At 43.8% G+C, this 18,988-nt stretch overlaps 2 protein-coding genes across 2 annotated transcripts; one reads left to right on the forward strand and one right to left on the reverse strand.

Moving 5' to 3' along the window:
* Positions 1-7,008: 7,008 nt before the first annotated feature.
* Positions 7,009-18,006, reverse strand: LOC136546578 (phytyl ester synthase 2, chloroplastic-like). Its single transcript, XM_066538551.1, has 10 exons — positions 17,765-18,006; positions 9,428-9,501; positions 9,114-9,193; positions 8,823-8,931; positions 8,498-8,628; positions 8,054-8,423; positions 7,866-7,979; positions 7,694-7,779; positions 7,487-7,596; positions 7,009-7,303 (listed from the first exon to the last, which is right to left on the reverse strand). Exons 1-10 carry the CDS (start codon positions 17,871-17,873, stop codon positions 7,113-7,115), a joined length of 1,374 nt encoding a protein of 457 aa, XP_066394648.1. The 5' UTR covers positions 17,874-18,006; the 3' UTR covers positions 7,009-7,112.
* LOC136542910 (uncharacterized) lies at positions 12,004-13,107 on the forward strand (the record flags this gene model as incomplete). The annotated part of the gene is made up of 2 exons (XM_066535528.1): positions 12,004-12,016; positions 12,479-13,107. Coding segments are annotated over exons 1-2 (642 nt in total), but the record flags the coding sequence as incomplete, so codon positions are not given.
* Positions 18,007-18,988: the final 982 nt, after the last annotated feature.

Raw genomic sequence — 18,988 nt, forward strand, 5'->3', positions numbered from 1 at the left:
TCCGAGTTGGTGTATGTAGAGCAACCACTAGGCTTTGAAGACCCCAAGTACCCAAACCACGTCTACAAGCTCAACAAGGCGCTCTATGGGCTCAAACAAGCCCCTAGAGCTTGGTATGATTATTTGAAGGATTTCTTACTCAAACAAGGTTTTGAGATAGGAAAGGTTGATGCTACTTTGTTTACTTGCAAAGTCAATAATGATATCTTTGTTTGCCAAATATATGTCGATGACATAATATTTGGTTGTACTAATGTAGTTTTTGTGAGGAATTTAGTAGGATTATGACAAATAGGTTCGAGATGTCCATGATGGGAGAGTTGAAGTTGTTCCTTGGATTTCAAATCAAGCAACTCAAGGATGGCACATTCATAAGTCAAACCAAGTACACCAATGACATGTTGAACAAGTTTAACTTGGACAAGGCCAAGCCCATCAAGACACCTACGCCAACCAATGGACATCTTGATCTTGATCAAGGAGGAAAGGACATTGATCAAAAGGTATATTGCTCCATGATTGGATCACTTCTTTACTTTTGTGCATCTAGGCCCGATATTATGCTTAGCGTGTGCATGTGTGCAAGATTTCAAGCTAATTCGAAAGAATGTCATTTGATGGCTGTTAAGAGAATTTTTTGGTATTTAGTACACACTCCTAATCTTGGCTTGTGGTATCCTAAGGGCTCCAGTTTTGAGTTACTTGGCTATTCCAATTCGGATTATGCCGGTTGCAAAGTAACTCGAAAGAGTACTACCAAGACTTGCCAATTTATTGGTCGATCCTTGGTGTCTTGGAGCTCTAAGAAGCAAAATTCCGTTGCTTTGTCCACCGCCGAGGCTGAGTATGTGGCGGCCGGCGCTTGCTATGCCCAACTACTTTGTGTGAAGCAAATACTAAAGGACTTTGGATGTGAGTTAACCAAGATTCCACTTTTGTGTGACATCGAGAGTGCCATTAAGTTGGCAAACAACCCTGTAAACCACTCTCGAACAAAGCACATAGACATTCAACATCATTTTTTGAGAGACCACGAAGCCAAAGGAGATATCGCCATTCATCATGTAAGCACCGAAAAGCCATTAGCCGATATCTTCACAAAGCCCCTAGATGAGTCAAGATTTTGTGCTTTGAGGAGTGAACTAAATATCATTGATTCTCGTAACGTGGCTTGATCCCTTACACACATATTTTGTTTGATCTAGTTAGGAGAAAAGAATTAAAAAACATTTTGTGACACTTTCAAAATCTATTTTATAATTTTCATGAGTGACTATTGCTTTGTGTTGGTTGAATGAAATCTAGTCACTTGTGAAAATGTTAGTGCCCATCATATTTTTGCCCCACATGGTAGAGTGAGTGCAGGTTGAGGTGTTTTTCTGTTTCCCTGCGTTGGAAGTCTCGATGTACGCTGGAAGTCCCGACGGCCGGAAGTCCCGACGTAAGCTAGGAGTTCCGACGCAGATCTTGGTTTTTGACCACCGCGTCGTCCGTTTTGACCACGCCGCACCGTTTCACCGTCTCATTTACTCAGCTCGGTCCCTTCTCCTATAGTTATTCTCTCCCTTCCCTCCCTCCCGTCACCCTCAATCTCTCTCCATGCGCCGCCGCGTCGCGCTCTGCCCGCACCTCTGGCCTGCTGGGAGCTCCGGCCTCCATTCCCTTTTTGCGCCACCGGAGGCCTTGTCGGCAGTCTCGACCTCCTTGCCCCCGTTCCACCGCCCATGCCCTAGTGTTTCCTTGGATCATGGTGGACATTCAATTGGTGTGGTGGAGATTCTGTTGGTGGACATGCTTGCGTTCATCGATTTGTTCGTGGCCTACGGATTTAGTTCTGTCTCCTCCTTTCTCGATTCAAGGTACTACCGTGGAGCCCTTACCCTATTGTCAATGTACCTTGCGCTTTGCTTCCATTCTTTCTCCCTATCTACTCTATCTTCCTTGTATGAATGTGTGTCGCGCTTTGAAGCCCCGTGAATGGGATGGTCACTATGTGTGTCAGAGGTCTTGGCGATCGTCGGAGGTTCCACCCGTCGAAACTCCCGACGATAGGCTGGAACTCCCGCCTATCGGAAGTACTGACTTAGCCCAAGACTTTTGACCCTAGGGTGATCGCTCCATTCATGTGTCTTTAATTCTTGATGTTCGTTCGCATCTTGTTGTGTTGTTTCTTAGTTCCACTTCGTGTTCTTCGCAGTCATGGACGGTGGTAGTCCCTCGCGTCACAAGGAGAAGAGGTCCAAGAAGAACCAAGACTGTGCCACTGTCCCTAGACTGTCTTGTTGCACCAAGGCATCATATCAGCATGGTGGTGCTGGTGGTTCCCGTGCTGCCCATCGCCGTGACGATCAAGGGTCATCGGCTGCCGCTCCTCCTCCTGCTCCTGCCCTTGTTGGGGATGTGTTGATGGTTGATGAAGAAGAGGAACGCTTGACCATGCCAGACGCACCATTGCTACTCCACCGACTCGCACCCCGACTCACGGTCTGGGGTTTGTCTCTCAGCTTGTTCCGTTCACAGGTGTGTCGCCGATCATGCGGGAGCACGCCATGGCTCCAAATCCTGCTGGTGGATGGACTCCTCTTCCCGTGGACTATCGTCACCGGGTTAAGGACATTAGGTTCATGAGGGGAAGGAATCTTTATGCTGAGGACGAGAAGGACCTATGACTTGAGTATCATTTCTAGCACCCCTTCTATTATGACTTTTATGACTCCATTCTATATCAGAAGTTTTTGAAGAAGAGGGAGCCACTGGTCCTTCAGATGAAGTGCATTGATGCATACTCTCTTGGCAAGTACAACGAACCTGAGCTGGAGTAGATGGTTCGAGATATACACTCAATGGGGCTGTCCTACCTTTTTAGAGTTTAGGAAGCATTGGAACAACGAGCTAATATGTCAGTTTTATGCTTCTTATCATCATGAGAGAGACCCTACCGGTGTTGTTGACATTATTCATTGGACCACTGAAGGCAAGCATTATAAGGTGGACTTCATCACTTTCTCTCACCTTCTTGGTTTGAGTCACATCGATCACACTGCTACTGCGTTGACTGAGTATGAGGATCTTGCTTTGGAGGAGTACCAACATATGTATCTTGATGGACAGACAGCTGATGGACAGACAGTGTTTTTAAAGCCCTACTATTATGTTCTGAACAACATCTTGCAACAGATCTTGTATTCGAAGGTAGGTGACTCCACCTACCTTCGTGATGATTCATAGAAGGTGCTTCAGCGATTTGGCGATGAGTTTCAGAAATTTTCCATCAATAGATACATTTGGAACAAGATACATGATGCTACTGAGGATCCAGTAAAGCATCTTCCCTATGCACCGTACATTATGCATGTCATTGAGAAAGTATCCAGCATTCGATTTCCCTATGACACTCAGCAAAAGCTCCTCAAGATATCCAACAAGACCTCCATCATTGCTGCTAGAGAACTGAGGGAGAAAGCTGATGCAGCCAAAGCTAAAGGGAAAGGTACTTTGGGTTCTCGCTCTCGCCGTGGTGCTTCAACACCTACTGCTGTTGCTCACTCTTCTAGTGTCGAGCCCCTCTCTTTGTCCTCCTCTGAAAAGAAGCCCAACAAGTTCAAGTTCCTAATAACATACATGTTTGGATAGTGTTGTGCTAGTGCTCAACGTGAGCATGATATGAAGAGAGGCTATATCAGTTGGAATAGCATGCAGGGATTGTCTCTTCTCCTCTGCCACTGTTTGTGCCTCCCTGTGATCCATTGGCTCTATATGATGAGGCTTGTGCGGCCTACGAAGATGATGCGACTTCTTGCCCTCATGGCAAGGGCAAGGCGACGAAAGAAGATGAGGATTACATCGAGGACGATGATGATGAAGACGACGACGGTGGTAACGACGGTGGTAACGACGGTGACCACGATGAGGATGATGACTACGAGGATGAGTAGTTGGCTTTTCATGCGGCCTACCCCTTTTGGCACTTGTTGACAAAGGGAGAGTGTTAGGCTTTGATATCGTGTAATAAGTTAGTTGGTTATTTTGTTTGGAGACTTTTAAAACCCTTAGCATGTAAGCACTTTGTCGTGTGGTGGCCACTTTGTGATGGACAAATATCTATATATGTTTGTGATGAATGATTGTAGGACAAGTCATGATTATCTATCTAGCTTATTAACTTGTGCTTGTCTCTACTTGTGATGGTGCATGTATTTTGATGGCCATGTGTTGCTTCAAATTTCTACTTTGAAATATTGGCCATTGTATTCTTTTTATTTGTTGTGTGAAATAACATGTCATATTGCAATTTTTTTCACGGATATCTATTTGTTCACACACACTTGTTGCACCCCACGGATTGCAAAATTTAGGGGGAGCTTTTGCCTTAAGGTATGCAAATCATGTATAGATGATTCTAATTGATATTCAAATTCATGCATACATCAAGGGGGAGCTCTTCATAAATTAAAGCTTTAAATTCTTTCATTCTTATAAAAGCCTAAGTTGGTTGTCATCAATTACCAAAAAGTGGGAGATTGAAAGTGCATTTGCCCTCTATGTGGGTTTTGGTGTATTGATGACATCCAAATTAGGGACTAATATGATTTTAATGAGACATGTCGCAGCTATTAGTCCCATGAAACAATCAAAGAGTTGATAAAGATGAAATTGTATCCCTCAATTCTTGAAGTTGAAAAGATGGATGAACTCAAAACGCTCTCCAAAGGTTTTAATTTTGTTTTTGAGTTTAGGATCCGCCGCACTATAAAGAGGGATGCAAATTTAGTTGGTCTGAGAAAGATAGAGTGCTCAAGCATTAAAATAAAATCAAAAGAGAGACACTCTAGCACTCCATGAGCACATAGATTATTTTTCTGTGATTGTCGGTGTTGGTAGTCCCGACGTAAGCCGGAACTCTCGACAGTCGAAAGTCATGACTCTTGCTGGAAGTTCTGACTCCCAGTCACTTAGCCTGCGCGGTGACTGTGGACGTCGGAAGTCCCGACCCAAGCCGGGAGTCCCGACATCGGTGGTTCTGCTGGCCGGTTGTCTACGCTCATCGGAACTCTCGACGTACGTCGGAAGTTCCGACTGTCGGATGTCCCGACCCAAGCCGGAAGTCCCAGCATCAGCGGTGCTGGCTGGTTGTTTAACTGCGCACATTGGAAGTCCCGACGTACGTTGGAAGTTCCGACCGTTGGAAGTCCCAACGTTTGCCGGGAGTTTCGACATTGACTTGCACACGCGGACTTCTGACCCTATATGAACAGTGTTTTCTATTAACGTCGGAAGTCCTGAGATCTGCGTCGGAACTTTCGACGCAGATCTGAACGGTTAGATTTTCACTTGAAGTATAAATACCCCTCTCTTCACTTCTAACCATTACAGACTCATTCACAGCTAACCCACTTCATGCTAAACAGCTCCCAAGCAACTAAAGCACCCCTCTCCTTCCCGCTTTGCTCTAATCTTCGATTCCCTTAGGGTTTTGAGTGAAAGGGGAGTGGATTAAGTGAGAGCATCACTTTGCAAGCTTGAGCACTTGATTTCTTCATCAAGCTGGTTAATTTTGCGTCTATTACTCTTGGGGCTTTGCCCCTAGCCGGCTAGGCATTGCCCAAGAGCTTTCATCTTGCGGAAGAGCCTTGGAAAGTTTGTATCACCCTTCGATTTCTTAGTGGAAAGCTCAAGTGACCTTTGTGGTCACTTTGAGAGAGGCAATGAGGTGGAAGAGACTCCGAACTTGGTGGTCACCTCAATAACGAGGACGTAGGAGCTCCTTTGTGGGGTTGCCGAACCTCGGGATAAATCCTTGTGTCCCGCGTGCTTGTTGTTGTTGTTGTGATTGCTAGAAATTACTTGTATTTGTTTGTCTCTTTCTCTCCCAAACTTTCATTTTAGGGTTTGGACTCGATCTACGGTTTGGAGGCATTACGGCGTCAAGGGAGTGACCCAGTATCTTCACCAAACCACTAGGAAGTGAGGTTGTAGGATTATTTATCCGCAAAGTTAAATTTGGCACTGCTTTTGTAGTTCACGTAGGCGTCGGAACTACTGACGTTTGCGCCGGAACTTCTGACAACGTCGGGAGTTCCGACCCAAACGCCGGGACTTCCGACATTGACTGACAGATTTGAACTTAGCATTTACAGTAAATTTTTAGATACGCCTATTCACCCCCCTCTAGGTATTGTTAGATCCTTTCAATAAGCAACTAAGGGTCTGTTTGGTTGGGCTTTTGGCTTTGGCTTTGGCTTTTGGCCCCAAAAGCCAAAAGCCCAACCAAAGGGGCTGCTTTTTTATGCGGCTTTTTCAGAAGCAGCTGCTTTTCCGTAGTACAGTTTTAAAAGTTGGTTTGACCCTGCTTTTGGCTTTTGGCTTTCTACTTTTCGAAATTGGTGGAATAAAAAGCCCTTTCATAGTTGTTTCAAGAGAGATAAAGATAGAAGGTATATTTTATACTTGTTTAACCAAACAGCTTTTAGTTTTTCTACAGCTCACAGCCCACAACAGCTTTCTCACAGCCCACAGCCCACAGCAGCTTTTTCCTATAGCCACAGCTCAACCAAACACACCCTAAGAGCTCCTCGCACACTCATGAAGCTACAGATAAAATTTGTACATACCATTTCGTCGCTTACTTATCAAACTTAACTGCTTACTGCCATTGATGTACAGACTAACCTTCCAATGAAATTCTTTATTTCATCTTTTTTTTATGTATAAGGTAGTGTTTGGATCCACACCAGCTTCCACAAGCTGGTAGAGGCTTGGTTATATCAGCTTGTGAGATTTGTGTAAGCTGGATGGTCGTGGGCTGTTTGGATACCAAAGCTGGAATCTGCTAGATCCAAACAGGCACGGATTATTCTTCATTTCTCCTCTTGACCGGAGCCCATGCGCTTTTTGCAATGGTATGAGCCAAAAATAAATACTTCTGCTGCTGTACTTACACATTTACAGTTATGAGCTATGACCTGAATTCTATTGTCCTCTATATGCTTTGAATGGGCTATGATAAAATCAATGAACATAATTCTTTTGAGGACAATAGTAACAAGCAACTTTGTTGATAAGAAAAAAAATAAGAATAATATAAACAATTGGTACTCTCGAAGTCGAACATTTCACGGTTCAAATGTGGGTATTTCTGCATTGGGACCATGAAGTGCTTGGTAGAGAAGCCTGGACAGTATACTCCTGTAAGGGTCCTCTTCTCTTTTCTCCTTCGGATAGCTGATATAGCTCTCCACCTCAGATTTGACTTGCAAATAGAGGCGCTGCGCCTCCTCTTTGTCTCGTAGTCCTTTCTCTCTCCCTATGCAAGCAAGCAAACCGAATGAGAATTTTGTTCACCCAACTTCAGGTTTGAGAAATGCTCAAACGCATGTGCATTTATCGGTATCCAACATAGTGAGTAACCATGTTAAAAGTTGACACTGAGAGAATGCCTTAAGAATACAGATCGAGGGGATATAATGAAATGTTTTTGAATCTGTACCTCTTGTTTCAATAGGCTTTCCAAAGACGAAGTAAAACCGCCCTGGTACCTTCGGCGCAAGCACCAGGGGGTGCATTCTTTGATCTTTTACCTCTCCCATGGAATCAGTCCTATGAAACCGCAGCTCAGCATCAGGACCTCAAACTTAACCCGAAAGGGGAGAAAAAGGAAAAAGAAAAAAAAAGGACTCGAATTTGGGCAGCATACCTTAGCTTCAGTCCATCGCGGTTTAAGGCGTTGTCGAGCATATGATAGAAGGGAACCTTCTGAAGATCGTTGTAGTCTAACAACAACTGAGATGGTAAACTGAGTAACTGACCATCATCCAAGCCATGTTCTTCAACTGAGATAGCGTATTGGAAGGTACTGTAGCACTTACATGGCATATATCGTCTTCTCCCACAACTCCAAATGGTATGATCGTTGCTCCAAACCTGGATGCCATTCTCACGAATTCAGGTTGCTCCGGCCAAAACAACTTGTACTCCTCTCCCTGAAAACCACAGCCTTCAGACATATATATAACATAGATAGGAGAAACAAAATCACATGTTGCCAAACCATCACCTTTCTATGAAGCGCTTCCCGTGCACCTCCTGGATACAGCAGCACAAACTCCTTGTCTGCAAGGAGCTTGTAAAAATTGGCACCTGTGACCGGCACCGCCCCCATGATCCGGTGCAGATCGAAGTGTGCCGAGTCGGGCATCAACTGCTCGGTGCTCTTGTCGAACATGAAGGGGTGAGCCAAGCCCCGGATGTGGACCCCAGTGCTGCTCAGGATCCCTGTGACCATAGGTCCAAGCTCAAACCCCAGGAGCATGTGGTACCCAACCAGCACAGCAGGGCCCTCCCTTGGCAGCCCTGCCAGGCCCCTCACTATCTTCCAATCAGGCAGCGTTGATAGCATCACCGGGTCAGTGACAAGCTTTAGGATTCTGAAAGTTTTTACAAGCTCAGCCTGTTTGGAGGCAATTTCATAGGATTCCTATACCGTTTCTTGTAATGGTACCTGTCGTGATTGATAGCTTGTTGGAACTCATCTGGAGTAGGAGGTAGGTAGTCTGAAACGAAGTCTGTCTTCTTGGTGCGGCGGTAGTACCCAGCTCCCTTGATGGTTGTCGCGAGCTCGAAATCGGCTTCCTTTTAGGAATTGTGAAATTGTTGATCAAAGCTTAGAAATGCTTGCAAACAGGAAGTAGCTGTGGCCATAACCCACAGGAACACAAATGAAAGGCAAAACTTGGCAAACTAGTGTGGAACTCGATTTTATGATATTCTGGAATATAGGAACAATCTAGTCATGTAGAAGAGAGAGAAAAAATTAGTTACCATACCAGTAAGATTTTGTGGCCATTATCTCTGAAAAGACGTGTTCTGCATTTCTCTAGAGCACCACGTAGCCTCTCAGCCTCTTGGCTGCTTGGTAGCAGTTCATCATTTCCACTGGCAAAATAAAATCAAATTCAGACCCAGTCTGAAGTAGGAAAAATATTTTCGAAGTTATTTTTTTTCATGGTTCTCCATGTAAAGCATGTTTCATACTCTGTTCTTCTCAACCTTTTAAGAGTGAGGGCAGATATGATATATGGAAACTGTTTCTGTGCGTGGCTTTCTGTAAGTCTTACCTGGCTAGCACCAAAGTCTGGGCCTTGACTGCATGTAAACGGGAATTGACAAATGATGATGCTGTCTTCAACATTTTTAACTTACAAACAATAGACTCCTTTGTCAGAACATCAACCAAAATATGTAAGAAAAAAACGTAATAAAGAAGGATTAAGTCATCGCGAAGAAAGAAACTGAATTGCTGTATGTCCAACAAAACAACAAATTCATTCTGATTTGAACTGGAAAAAAATAGAATCAGAATATTCATAAAATGATCTCCAAAAACAAATAGTAGAAATAGCTTCACATGTTTTGACACTTTTGAACTCACCATAAGGGAATCCAGCAAATTGGATGTGATCTCTGATAATGTCTGCCCAGCTTCTTCTAGAGAGAAGCCCCGTCCTACAAAAGTTGATGGCATCTTCATGAAGTTCCCTAAGTATTAAACTATGATAAGAACTCGGCAGATACAAATCAAATGATTATACTTTTGATGCTATTTTCAACTATCCCTAGACATTGTGCTATGTGAAGTGAAGAATTATAAGAAGCGTATCTGACAAGGGATAACGAATGCGTCTTATACATTGAATAAACAGATCATGCCTGCGTCTCATCCATATTTTTTTTGGCAAAAGTACTTGCCTCCCGAGTAAATCAAAGAAGAATTCCTCAAAAACATAATTTTAGTGTAGAATTACTAAAAAAATTAGTGTAGAGAAGTAAATAAAACATGTCAGAAAATTTAGCAGCTGTGGAGTGGTCAAATGGAAGGGTTCAGGGACCAAATCCAAGAAGGTTGAGAGAGTTTGCAACTGTGACCTATGGAATGATGTTCCTGCAAGATGAGGCAAACTCCATGAGTTAGAAAAGAAAGTCATATCACTGGAAACATTCGAGAAACAAAAAAAAAACATAGTCAATTGCAGCCTGGCCTGGGTTTACTAGGATCAATACCAGGTCTATGTCTGGGTTTCGTGCAGCCACGGCTAGAGCGATGCATACTCCTACAGTCCTACTGATTCTCCAACAAGATACACTGGTCTGTCTGGTGCTCTTGAGCTCTCTGATTTTAGGCCCCGTTTAGATGCGAAAATTTTTGGCTTTTGGCTACTGTAGCACTTTCGTTTGTATTTGGCAAAAATTGTCCAATTATGGACTATTTAGGCTTAAAAGATTCGTTTTGCCAATTACGGGCAAACTGTGCAATTAGTTATTCTTTTTACCTACATTTAATGCTCCATACATGTGCCGCAAGATTTGATGTGACGGGGAATCTTGAAAAATTTTGGATTTTGGGTGGGATCTAAACAGGGCTTTACTGCTGGTCTGCTTATGAGCAAGTCGCTTCTATTTTAGTGCTTGTTGTGCTCTGTTCACAACGCGCAAATACTATTAGTATTACTTCTGGTCTGAACTATTGTATGGCCACCAAACCAAGTCTGGTTAGTGCCTTCTGTTAGATTGATCTCCCAGCCAATAAGCCCAACGGTTTATTGGGCCTTGGTCACGTGCCCTGATTGGGGGCGTCCAACCCTACATGGTTGGTGGGACCCCGTCGCACTGCGCTATATAAAGTGGTGGGGCCGGCAGCTCGAGGTACGAGGTTCACCGTGAGCCAATCCGCCCCACTAACAAACCCTAAGTCCGATCTAGTAAGGGCACGCAGCCAGCGACGGGAAGACGCCACCGTCATCACCGTCGGCCTCACTGCACTCCACCGCGTCGCCGGACTTCACCGACTCTTCCTTGACCATCGCTGCCCGTGCGCAGTCTGCATCGACGAACCAGATGGAGCCCACTGGATCTTCCACCCCTGCGGTCTCAAGTTCGATACCTATCTCTCTATCTCTCTGTCTCCATCTCTCTGTCTAGATGTACTAGGGCTTGTCTAGATTAACTGGTTACCTAGAAGTCCCTCGGTTCTACTCTAGATTGATCCTATGGTTTTTACATTGGTATCAGAGCCACGGTTTAGATATAGATCTGACTTAAGAAATAGAAATCCAGTGCGGATCTAGAATGTAGAAAGGGGCTTCGGCCGACAAAGGGTTCGGTTGAACCCTAACCTCGATCTTTTCGGATCTGAGAAAGGATGAAAGAAAACCTAACCCTAACTCTAGATCGGGTTCGGGAAAAGAAAAGAAAAGATACAACCAAACTCTAGATCGGGTTTTGGGACAGAGATGATAACATGGTTTCAACTGAAAACCGAACTTCAAACCCGTCAAGAAATCAATTCGGGAAAAGACAACAGTGGCCATCCCAAACCCTAACCCTAACCCTAATCGGAAAATCGGATGAAATCCGAACAAACGAATCAAAAGAAAGGGGAAGAAAGGGAAGGGGTGGCCTACCTCGCCGTTGCGTGGAACTGCTGTCACGCCGGCGCACGGGGAAGAGAAAGGCCGGCTGGGGGCACTCCTCGCCGGAACAGGCCACAGGGGCGCCGCGGCCAGGCCGCTCGACGGTGGCGCGCTCACCCGCTGGGGAGCGCGCACGCCGGTGAGGGGGCCGGCGACAGCGCCGGGGCTCGCTGCTCTCTCTCGCCGTCGAAGCTCGTCACTCGGTGTCTGCTGCGGCTGCGCTGAGGAAAGTGAGAAGAGAGAGCGGAGTGAGGCGAAGAGAGAGAGAGAGAGAGAGAGCGAATGAAAATGATTAGGGTTTTGCCCGGGCGCGCGCGGCGTCGGCTTTTTATACGAGCTAGATGCGTGCTCGGCCGTCGGATGTGAATCGATGGCCGAGATTGAATGGGCCAAGTCCCAGCCCAGGCGGGCGCGCGGACGCGCGAGCTTTGCCGACCCAGGCCCAGGTTGCGGCCTAGGTGCGGCCTGCGCGCGCGTACAATGATGGGCCAAGCCGGTTTTGCGGTTTTTGGGCTATTTTGCTCTGCTATGGGCCGAAATGGCCGAACACAGTGAAATTGAATTCGTTTTATTTTTTTTCAGAAACTTTTGATACATATTTGATGAATTACAATGTCTAACTCTGGACAATTTTGATCCAACGACAATTTTGTTAAGAGAAAAGTAAAGTTTTATAAAGTTTCTGGAAAAAAAAAATATTGAGAATATTTACGTTTTCCGCTGCGTATTTAAAGATGTAATTTTCATTATTAAATTCGAACCAACGGGAGAATTTAATTTTGAAAATGGATATGCTTTAAATTGATTATAATATTGTTGTTATTCTGACCAACGTTGATTAATGGCAATATTATAATGTTTTTGTCTTGCATTAATTCTATTTTTGGCCAACGGTGATGTAGAATTAGTGTAGAGAACAATTGTATGTTTTAATTTTGACTAACGTTGAACTAAAGCATGTAATTATTGTTGTTGTTATTTGTGTTCTCATACTATTTGAATTGTGTTTTCAGGCGGATATAACTTGATGAGTTGTATCAAAGAGATCCTCACTCTAAAGAGGGATAACTACATTGAATGGAAGAGAAAGATCGACTTAGCCTTCATATTGGCTGAGGTGGACTGGGTAGTCACCACACCGTGTCCTAAAGAACCTGTGGCACCGGTGAGGGAGACAGAGGAGATTGATGCTGCATGGCAGAACAGAGAGTGGGACTTTGCTCCCGTAAAGATGTCTTTTGACCTTGAAAATAGAAAGTGGGTCATAGCTAATAAAAAATATTTGGCTGTGATAAAGAATACAATTAAGCCTGTAATAGTAGGCTCAATTCCAGACTGTGACACGGTCACAGAATACCTAGAAAGAATAAGAAGTCAGTTCACTGGCTCTTCAAAGACATATGCAACCCAGTTGATCAAACAGCTGGTCACAGAAAGGTACTCTGGTGGCGGCAGTGGCATAAGAGAGCACATACTGAGAATGAGCAATTTAGCATCTAAGCTCAAACCAATGGATTTGGCACTCAAGGATGAGTTTCTTATTCATTTGATTTTTGCTTCTTTGTCTAAAGAATTTGACACCTTTGTTGTTAATTATAACATACAGCCTGAAAAATGGGATTTAGAAAAGCTCATAGCCATGTGTGTGCAGGAGGAAGAAAGAATAAAAGTTTCACAGGGTGGTACTGTCAACTACCTAAAAGATAAGAAAAAGAACTATAATAACAGCTCTTTCTCTAAGTCATCTGGAAAGGGTTCCATGCAAGAGTCTCAGAATAAGCAATTTCCACTGTAAGAAGATGGGATATTATAAGAAGAATTGTCCCAATTTCTTAAAGATGATTATAAAAAATAAAGGTGAGAACATTATTACGTTCGTAAATGAATCATTGTATGTCAAGTTTTTAAAATCTACTTAGTGGATTGATTCAGGTGTAACTATTCATGTTGCTAATTCATTACAGGGATTCCATTCGATGAGAACTTTGCAAAGAAGCGAAAGTTTCATTAAAGTCGCAAATGGAGTACAAGCAGATGTTGAGGCCGTTGGTGATCTTCCGCTAGAGCTTGCTGATGGCTTCATACTTTTTCTTAGAGATGTTCTTTATGTACCTTCTTTGCAAAGAAACTTGATTAGTGTATCAAAGTTGGATCATGATGGTTATGATTGCCATTTTGAAAATGGCAAATGTCAGATATTGTTTAATAATAGATGTATTGGTCTTGCCTTCCGACATGACGAGCTTTATTTGTTATCACTTCGTGAAAATGTGAATTCCGTATGTGATGTGAATGAGAATGTATCCTCATCGAAAAATGCAAACAGAAAACGAAAGAGAGCTCATGATGCGTTGTTGAAATTATGGCACTGTCGTTTAGGCCATATTTTGAGAGAGAGAATAGAAAGACTAGTTAAGAATGATATTTTTCCTCTATTAGAGCTCTCAGATTTAGAACAATGTAGAGATTGCATAAAAGAAAAGTATGTAAAGAAAATTAAGAAAGATGCCAAACGAAGCGCAGGAATTCTATAGATTATTCACACAGATATCTGTGGTCCCTTTTCTGTAAAGAGTGTGGATGGTTTTGATTCATTCATAACATTCATAGATGATTACTCCCGTTATGGCTATATTTATCCAATTAAAGAAAGAACAGAAGCGTTGGATAAATTCAAAATATTTAAAGCAGAAGTTGAAAATTAGCATGATTTAAAGATTAAGATAGTCAGGTCTGACCGTGGGATGAGTACTATGGTCGGCATACCCTGTATCGACAAGTTCTTGGATCTTTTGCAATGTTCTTATAGGAGAATGGTATAGTCGCCCAGTATTCAATACCGGGCGAACCTCAGCAGAATGGAGTAGCTGAAAGACATAACCGTACTCTGATGGATATAGTGCGTAGTATGATAAGTTACTCCACTTTACCGATGAGTCTGTGGATGGAGGCGTTAAAAACCGCCATTCATATTCTCAATAGAGTACCAAGTAAGTCGGTGCCCAAAACACCGTATGAGTTGTGGACAGGAAGAGTACCCTCACTTAACCACTTGCGTGTGTGGGGGAGCCCTGCTGAGGCTAAAGTTTTTAACCCAAACATTAGAAAGCTAAATCCCAAAACAGTGAGTTGCTATTTCATTGGCTACCCAGAAAAGTCAAAAGGTTTTTGTTTCTACTGTCCAGATAGACATACACAGTTTGTGGAAACGAGACATGCTGTCTTCCTAGAGGATGAAATGATGAGGGGGAGCATGGTAGCTCGAGAAATTGACCTTGAAGAGAAGCGGGTGTATGCACCCACTCCGATCATTCATGAGCCATTTTTCTCACTACCTGCTGTTGCTGCACCGACAGTACAAGACACTGTGGTGCCAACACCTGTTGTTGTCCCGCCTGTGGCAACAATGAATGATGATGAGGAACCTGTGCTTCAGGATCCTATAGAACCTATTATCACACATGAGGGGGAGCAACAATAGCCTCAAACAGAAAATGTGCTAAATGAGAAGGCCCCTGGAAGGTCTCAAAGAGTTAGAAAATCAACTATTCCTACTGATTATGAAGTGTACAACACTGAAGAATTTCAAATGGAGGATGATCCCACCTCATTTGAAGAAGCCGTGAAAAGTGATCATTCATCAAAGTGGCTTGAGGCCATGGAAGATGAAATGAGATTAATGAATGCAAATAAAGTTTGGGATTTGGAGATAATTTCTAAAGGAGCCAAAACAGTAGGCTGTAAATGGGTCTACAAAATAAAACTTGACTCTCAAGGGAATATAGAGAGATATAAAGCCTGACTTGTGGCAAAAGGTTTTACACAAAGAGAAAGGATTGATTATAATGAGACCTTTTCTCCAGTCTCATGTAAAAATCCCTTCAGAATCATAATGGCATTAGTGGCACATTACAATTTAGAATTACATCAGATGGATGTAAAGACAGTATTTCTCAACGGAGACTTAGAGGAAAATGTTTACATGGCACAACCGAAAGGTTTTGTTATGGAAGGAAAAGAACGTTTGGGATGCCGCCTAAAGAAATCCATTTATGGATTAAAACAAGCTTTAAGACAGTGGTACTTGAAGTTTGATCAGACAATAAAGAATTTTAGGTTTAAAGATAATGTTGAGGACAATTATGTCTACGCAAAGTTTAAGAATGGGAAGTTTATCTTCCTTGTCCTGTATGTGGATGATATCTTACTTGCTAGTAGTGATGTCAGTCTACTACTGGAGACAAAGAAGTTTTTGTCCTCAAAATTTGATATGAAAGATCTTGGTGAAGCTTCGTTCGTTCTAGGGATCGAGATTCACCGAGATAGAAGAAAAGGGGTATTAGGACTATCACAAAAAGTATACATAGAAAAAGTCTTAAAAAAATTCAGTATGCACAAATATAGTCCCTCACCTGCTCCTATAGTCAAGGGCGATAGATATGGGGATTTTCAATGCCCCAGGAACCAATATGAGATCGATCAAATGAAAATGGTTTCATATGCTTTAGCTGTTGGAAGCTTGCAATATGCTCAAGTGTGTACGCGCCCTGACTTGACATTTGTTACCGGGTTACTTGACAGATTCCAGAGCAATCCTAGAATAGAACACTGAAAATTGGTAAAGAAAGTCTTGTGTTATTTGCAAGGAACGAAAGGCCTCATGATGACGTATAGAAGATCTGATTCACTTCATATAGTGGGATATTTAGATTCTGATTATGCGGGAGATAATAGAAAAATCCACGTCTGGATATATGTTCACTCTCGCAGGAGGAGCTATTTCATGGAAAAGCTCAAAGCAAACCGTCACTACATCGTCCATAATATATGCCGAGTTTGTAGCGTGTTATGAGGCAACGGGGCAGGTGAACTGACTAAAGAAGTTCATACCCGGTTTGAAGGTGGTTGACGACATCAATAGACCACTGAAGTTATACTGCGATAATAATCCAGCAGTATAGTATGCTCACAACAATAGGTCAAGTGGTGCTGCCAAACACATTGACATAAAGTATTATGTTGTGAAGGATAAAGTCCGGGATCAAATGATAAGTCTTAAGCATATAAGTACCGAAAAGATGCTCGTGGATCCGCTTACAAAAGGCTTACCAACCAACGTTTCAGAGAACATGTAGCCGGCATGGGTTTAAGAGAAAGCCTATGACTCATGGACTATAAAGGGTCCAAAAAAGTTAAAGTAACTATTTCAGATCAGAGACGTGCATTGTAGCTGTTAAATCTATCGACGATTGACCGTGACGATGAAACATGCTCTATGCATTATCTGTGAAGAAATGAGTAAGGATAAAAGGATTGAAGTTTAAAGTTTAAAGATAAAAGTAATAGTGTGAGATCAAGGGAGAGAATGTTAGATTGATCTCCCAGCCAATAAGCCCAACGGCCTATTGGGCCTTGGTCACGCGCCCTGATCGGGGGCGCCCAACCCTACATGGTTGGTAGGCCCCCGTCGCACTGCGTTATATAAAGTGGTGGGGGGCCGGCGGCTCGAGGTACGAGGTTCACCGTGAGCCAATCCGTCCCACCAACAAACCCTAAGTCTAATCTAGTAAGGGCGCGTAGCCAGCGACGGGAAGACGTCACCGTCATCACCGTCGGCCTCACTGCACTCCACCGTGTCGCCGGACTTCATCGACTCTTCCTCGACCATCGCTGCCCGTGCGCAGTCTGCATCGACGAACCAGATGGAGCCCACTGGATCTTCCACCCCTGCGGTCTCAGGTTCGGTACCTATCTCTCTATCTCTCTGTCTCCATCTCTCTGTCTAGATGTACTAGGGCTTGTCTAGATTAACCGGTTACCTAGAAGTCCCTCGGTTCTACTCTAGATTGATCCTATGGTTTTTACACCTTCAAAATGTCATATCCTGCACTGCTGCCTGAACTCAAATGACAATGACACACAGCAAGGTTTGAATGGTAGATGGCTATGTATGCAGGCTAAAAAGGATACGCTGTAAGCCTGTAACAAAGATCAATACGGCAATAGCTATGTCATTGTCAATGACACAGATGCAAATGACAATGACACACAACAAGGTTAGAATGGTAGATGGCAATGTATACAGGCTGAAAAGGATGTTATACTGTGACAGAGATCAATACGGCAATAGCTCCACATGGGATTATTAATTATTCAGGTTAAACTTACTACCAGCTGTGCTTTGTCAGAGTCCAGTTGCAAAAGAATATTCAAACAGCGGATTTATAGACCGCACATGGGAATGACTGAACGAGATAGTACTTTTTTGTTACCAAGCAAAGGAAAATGGTCGTACGTACCGGGCAGGTAGAGCAGCGTGGGTGCGGCGGGGACGCGGCCGCTGGCGACACCCCCGCACTCCAGCGGCGAGAACCACCGCGGCGGGCCGCCGTCCTTTTGCTGCGCCATCTCCCGCGCCGGCGGCCGGCTGTAGTGGCTGGAAGCTTAGCTGGTAGTAGTAGCCTAGTAGGCGATCGGCCGCGCGAGGAGGCTGTGAGCACTTGGGCGCTTGCCGTTGCCGCGCGCAGCGAGCTGACCCTGACCGGCAGCAATGCGCGTTCCGTATCGCGGCGTGATTGGCGAGGGGCATAACAAAAAGGGCAGCGACGTTGCGTAGGAAGCGCGCCAATTAAGCCAATGGTGGATCCTCGGTGTCAGAGAGAAACGACCAGCGGGTCTCGATGGATGGATGGATCGATTGCGAACGGAAGTTGTTACGGTTCTCGAGTTGGGCACGCTTCGCTTGGTTCAAAGTTGAGGATGAATGGTGGGTGATGCACAGCATAGCACCGACGACGATGGCTATATCTGTGGAGTCAACGAGCTCGCAACCTTTTTTCCTTGTCCAACCGGGCAAAAGACAATGTACACTCAAATCCATCAAACGTAGTGCTAGCTGTTGGGCGACGTAACTACACGAGTACCTGTCTACCCACCAGTCGGCAGTAGCGACGAGATCGAGAGAGGTGAGTGTGCACATGGAGGCGAACCGGAGGCGTACGTGCGTGGCCGTCCACGAGCAGCCGAACAGAAATCCGGGAGTCCGGCCGGGTCACACGCTACAGTTTTGGGAGAAGAAAAATGCTCGCGTTTGGTCGCCGGTAGCCCCACGTCGAAACCTGAGGCAGGCAACCTACCACCATCGGATACAAAGCCTCCGTGCGAATATTGAGTATCAGACCCATCAATATGCTCTACCCGTCCAAGAAAAAAATACAATTTTAGCAAAATATCATATTTTAATATCTTAAATTTAATTAATTATAGATAAAAGAAGTATAAATATTTATATATGATATAAAATGAATATCATTAACTTAATTCTAAAATATATTTTTATAATAAATCAATTTAGAGTCATAAATGTGAATATCATTCACTATAAATTTGGTCAAACGTGAACCACTTTAACTGGACTAACCCATAATTGCATTCATTTTGGAATAGAGGGAGTATGAATGAGAGGAGCACGGCAGCAAGCGCAGCGAGCATGGTTCGATGCTTAGACCGATCATGAATGCATA

This window comes from Miscanthus floridulus, chromosome 3 (assembly GCF_019320115.1).
Source record: "Miscanthus floridulus cultivar M001 chromosome 3, ASM1932011v1, whole genome shotgun sequence".
NCBI lineage: Eukaryota > Viridiplantae > Streptophyta > Magnoliopsida > Poales > Poaceae > Miscanthus > Miscanthus floridulus.